General features: G+C 44.3%; 1 protein-coding gene across 1 annotated transcript; it reads left to right on the forward strand.

The window, feature by feature from the left end:
• The first annotated feature begins 1,256 nt into the window (after positions 1-1,256).
• On the forward strand, positions 1,257-2,813 carry LOC146180276 (uncharacterized). The gene is made up of 2 exons (XM_084579479.1): positions 1,257-1,760; positions 2,322-2,813. The coding sequence occupies exons 1-2, from the start codon at positions 1,640-1,642 to the stop codon at positions 2,507-2,509; spliced, it is 309 nt and encodes a 102-aa protein (XP_084435605.1). The 5' UTR covers positions 1,257-1,639; the 3' UTR covers positions 2,510-2,813.
• The last annotated feature ends 2,390 nt before the right edge of the window (positions 2,814-5,203 follow it).

Here is a 5,203-nt window from a genome sequence, read left to right on the forward strand (position 1 = left end):
AGTCGCGCTGGTCGCTAGTCGCGCGACCGCTGCTAGTCGCAAGTGTGAACGGGCCTTTAGACAACGAGTGGTTTTAAATGTAGATTGCCTCCGTAATGACGCAGCATACCTTGTCACACACATCTTCAAAGCTCTCGCCAATGTTTTTCGACCGGCCACCACAATTCTGGCGCTCTGCGAAACGAGCAAAATGTTGCGGTAAGTTGTGTTTACATGTGTTTCTATGGGTCGCCCTCCCAACTTACTCGCATGCGTTTCGCGGTGTTTTAAAAATACTTCTCCTCATTAATGAGATTTCATACTATCGTGATCTGTTCTAGGATGTTCATGGTTGCTCTGTACCGAATAACGACATCATAGGCGCTCTCTGAAATGAGAAAACTGAAATGAAATCTTTCGCTTCCATGTATTCCTATGGGCGCTAAGCCTATTTTTCACCCCCAGTCGGACCACGCTAGCGATAGAAGCGCCACCGCATCGTGCTTACGTCACAGATCGGTGTTGGTCTATAGACAACTGCAGCAGCTGCAGTGGGAGCCCCAGCAGCAATTGCAACAATTGCAGCAGCAGCAGCAGCGGAACCGGAACCTGAGTCAAGAGCGCCGAACCAGGGGCCCGATCCTCGATATTCGCCTTTCCCTGGCGGCGCCATATTGTCTTTCTGATTGGCTCAGAAAAGAGTCACGTGCTTCAAACTTGTGGCGCGAAACCATCAGTTGTGGCAAGCACTTTTAGCGGTTACGTCAAAATGACGTAGCCGTGAAAATTGATTTCAACCGGAGCTATCCTTGTTGCCTGGATGACAAATACGAATGATTTTGGAGTGGAAGCAAAGTTACTGATGGTGGTTTGGAGAACACTTACGCTCGATTAACCAATGTGATGAAAATAATGGCATACTGGGAAGGAGCGGATGCTCAAATTTGATTGGCTGGAGCTATGTCACGTGAAACACGTGATACGCAAGCATATTTAGATTACGTCAAATTGACGCGTCATGACGTAACTGACGTGCCGCCATTACCGAAAATGCTGACGTTTGGCCGCCATAATTTCGCCGAGTGGCGAGGTGCCCGAATTATGCTAATGAGACTATGGTGACAGGCAAGCTGATTTATGCAGCCGTTAGCCTACCGTAGTTTCTTAGCTTGTTATTAAAAGTAAAAGGATAACTTTATATACACCTTGTATGGCTTTTTAAACGGAATAGAAAGGCAAATTATGAGCGCGTATGAAATAAAGGACGTTTGAGACAATCTCTAATGGGGGCAGAAGCGTGCGGCCGCGTGACGGCGCTAACTGCTTTCTTATTTCAAACCCTTTCTTCCCATGGTAAGAAATTATTGGTCTGCGCGGTTATAATAACCCAGCAATGGCGGCGGCCTTGGAGGGAGGTACGCTTACGAGTGGTCTTCGTGCCGTTCGTCGTCTGCAAGTAGTGATCGAGGATTTGCTGCAGCACAGCAATGCTGTCAAATTGTCTTGAAAGATAGCTCGTCAGATCTGAGGAGTATAGTGTGGCGGCTTTGCAAGCTCCGAGGCGAGAATTGCCCTGCGCTCGGAGTGTTGAACTGTTGAGCTACTGGTGTTTCGGGTGGAATCGGCAGTGGTGAACGCCTCTGATGTAGGATGGCACGAAATGTATTCGTTCGGCCGAGCAACGAGCTCCTGGAATGTGTCGGGCTTCTCGATGGGTGTCGACCAGCAAGGCAACGCAGTCAATCTGCTGGAAATGCTGCAGCACGTCGAGCATCACAGAGGTAAGCGCAATAGGAAAACCTGCAAAGGTGACTGTTCATACAGCGTCATTCGCATTCAAGTTGTACACAGGCGGGAAATGACTGAAGATTAAAGGAATACTTACAGGACGCATGCGGCGAATCCGGTATTTTTAATCAGCACTTTGCGTTGCTTTTAGCTGCCTATTTCTACGACGCATTATAATTTTCTTCAACTTCTCTACACTGCACGAACTAAAAAAAAAAAAAAAAAAACAACCTGAGTGTGCTCGTAGTTGTCAAGATTTCTTGGCTAATGGTTTCGACGACCGAGAAAGGAAAGACGTGAAATCGCCTGATATAAGTCGTCGTTCCTTTAGTTGCAAAATAGAAAAAGTTAACCTTCGCACTACAATTTCCGCCACCAACCCGTCTTTACCTGTTACGGAAATGGTTCACTTAGGTATTGCACTGACCATTTCTTGCATTCATAGATTACACTTTACCGCAGCTTAGCTTGCAGCATTGATGATTTTGAATGTTCCTGTGCCATGCGTGTTTGATATTTTATTTGCATATAATTTAGGCACTAAACGTTTGCAGGTGATCGTGTGGACCTTGTGCAGCCGTTGCAGCACTTCCGATCTGAGTCATCATATGGTGAGAAGTCCTGGGGCCATATTCAACATCTGTATAATCTGGGAGGCCACGCCTTGTCCCTGGACGGCCACATCAGATGTGAAGTGCTATGCAGATGGACAGCTCTTTTTGAAGATCGTTACAGCTTGTAGTGTGTGCAGATCACATGACATTGACGCCACCTGCAAATGGTAATCGCAGCAGGAACATCGACAAGTACAAGGAAGAGGACGTGCAACATTTGTATTAACTTGGACAAGAACAACTTGATCACCTGCACTTGAGATTTTCACTCGCTGTCATGATTTTGATATATGCCACAAGTGATCAATGTGCACATTCTTACTGCTTCATGTTCGATAGCATACTGCTGAAAAGCCGTCCAAGTCTTAATTTTTTCTGTGGTTTTGGTCTGTGGTTTTGGGATATAACCATCTCTTTGGTGTACATTTTGTTGATAGCATATGCAAGAACCAAGTTCAGCTTTGGGGTGGCGCAGTGGTTACGGCGCTCGACTACTGTTGCCAAAAACGCGGGCGGCGGCTGCTTTTCGATGGAGGCGAAAAGCAAGGCGCCCGTGTGCTGTGTGATATTAGTGTACGTTAAAGAACCCCAGGTGGTTGAAATTTCCGGAGCCCTCCACTACGGTGTCTCTCATAGCCTGAGTCACTTTGGGACGTTAAACCCCACAAACCAAACCAAACCTTTCTTTGGTGCTATAATTTTTTGTCTACCAGCTGTAGACATACTGAGTGTATTCTACAAGTGCTGTGTCCCTCGCTGAGAGCTGTCATTCTTTGTTGTATACTTTGCTTTTTTGTGTTCTGCTTAAACTCAGTGTGCATTTTATTAAGTGCTTCATGTCAGTGAAACGCAGGAAGGTACAAAAACGTTCTTCTACCTCCAGAAGTGCCATTCTAAGTAGGACGTGCGTGCACATATAGTTCACAATTCACTTTGGTGTTTGTGGCAAGCAAGCAGTCTGCGACATACTTCAGTGAGAATATTTGACATACGTGTACCCTGGTGAATGTGTCTGCAGTCGTTTACCATAGCAGAGTCCATTTCGTTACACCTATCTTGTGTGCTACTAGGGTGAAACGTGAGGTGCCCACTGTGTTTTTCCACAAACTGCAGAGTGAAGCGAGCTGTGCTTCTTTGTATTTGGTTGCCTTTATGCTTGTTTTCTATTGCTTCCTTCATATGCTGAATGTAGATGAACAGCAATCAACTAGTTTTCCCAAGGATAATTTGTGCATCTATTTGGTGGTCAATGTCTTTCATTGTTGTATGCACGAAAAATGAGGGCCCCGCCAACTTGTCAACCCATTTTGGCAATTTTAGATTCCACTTTTGCAAAATTTGCCATTTTCACTTTGCACTGCAATTACCGATGCTTTTTAGTCATGTTAATCAAGATCCCAGATAACCTGTTTAACCTCTGCATCATTTGTGAGGCTTGGCTATCAATGAACATTTTTGTATTCATTTTTTTTTACAAAGGCAACTATTGACTTCTCTGTTTTGTAACTAGGTGATATTGATGTGCATGTGCACCCACTGGCAAAAGTTCTTGAAGGTGGCTTCGCCGGGGAAAGAATGCATTCATTTGTGTACGAGATAAATTGCTTGACATTTCATGTTACACTATATAACCCATAGTCACAATAATGATGCACAAGCGCAGGAATGAAATAAAAACTTTTTGATAAGATTGTCCTTCATAAATTTTTGACTGCAGCTCTACAAAATGCTTTGCTCCTTTTGTACATTGCTACATATCTTGTTCCATAAAATATCTCCCTCCATGATAGCGTTGTGTGTAGACCTTCCATACCCCTATTATGAGGCTGCTATCTGGGCTAGTTGCTTCTTGACACATTCTTGCTGCTGCCACATGCCCTCCGGCACTCACATATGTTAAAAGAGGGTTGGTAAAGCTCACATCATCATCATCATCAGCAGCCTGATTATACCCACTGCAGGGCGAAGGCCTCTCCCATATTTCTCCACTTAACCCGGTTCTGTGCTAGCTGCATCCACTTGACCCCTGCGAACTTCTTAATCTCATCCGCCCACCTAACTTTCTGCCTCCCCCTGCTACGCTTTCCTTCCCTTGGAATCCAGTTTGTTACCCTAAGCGACCATCGGTTATCCTCTCTTCGCACTACATGTCCTGCCCATGTCCATTTCTTCTTCTTAATTTCCACTAGAATGTCGGTAACTTGAGTTATTTCTCTGACCCACTCTGCAAGCTTTCTATCTCTTAATGTTACCCCTACCATTTTTCGTTCCATAGCCCTCTGGGTTGTCCTCAACTTAAGTAGAACTCTCTTGGTTAGCCTCCACGTTTCAGCCCCATAGGTGAGTACAGGTAAGATGGAACTGTTGTATACTTTCCTCTTGAGCGATACCGGTAAGCTGCTAGTCATAATCTGCAAGTCATAAAAGCTCACATATTCATGCTCTAAGCCACTGAAGCATGGCTTCATCACTCGAGATGTTTATCTAATGATTGCAGCTGTGTATAACTGCTTCATTATTTTTTTTCTTTAGTTGCTTTTGTAGCCTTATCTTCATTGTTCTTTGTGAGCTTTAAATTGAGAATTTTAAGGAAGGGACATACATTTTATGCCAATCACTTTCATCTCATTTATGTGGAAGCACTTTCAAGGACACTTTTGTTTCATCATCACTTTTCAACATTTTGTACCATTGTGCTAGTACTGAGTTGTATAACTTTTTGCTCTCATAAGTGACAGCTGCACTAGTTTCACTTACACCTATCCTATTGTCACATTTGTTTTCTACGTTATCTAGTATCCCTATGCTTTCCTATTATATCA

This window comes from Amblyomma maculatum, chromosome 9 (assembly GCF_055883805.1).
Source record: "Amblyomma maculatum isolate TAMU_Amacu chromosome 9, ASM5588380v1, whole genome shotgun sequence".
Classification (NCBI taxonomy): Eukaryota; Metazoa; Arthropoda; class Arachnida; order Ixodida; family Ixodidae; genus Amblyomma; species Amblyomma maculatum.

Coding starts and splice junctions, on each gene's coding strand:
- LOC146180276 (XM_084579479.1), top strand. CDS start 1,640: ATGTATTCGTTCGGCCGAGCAACGAGCTCCTGGAATGTGTCGGGCTTC. Junction 1,761..2,321: donor GCACGTCGAGCATCACAGAG/GTAAGCGCAATA, acceptor AAACGTTTGCAG/GTGATCGTGTGGACCTTGTG.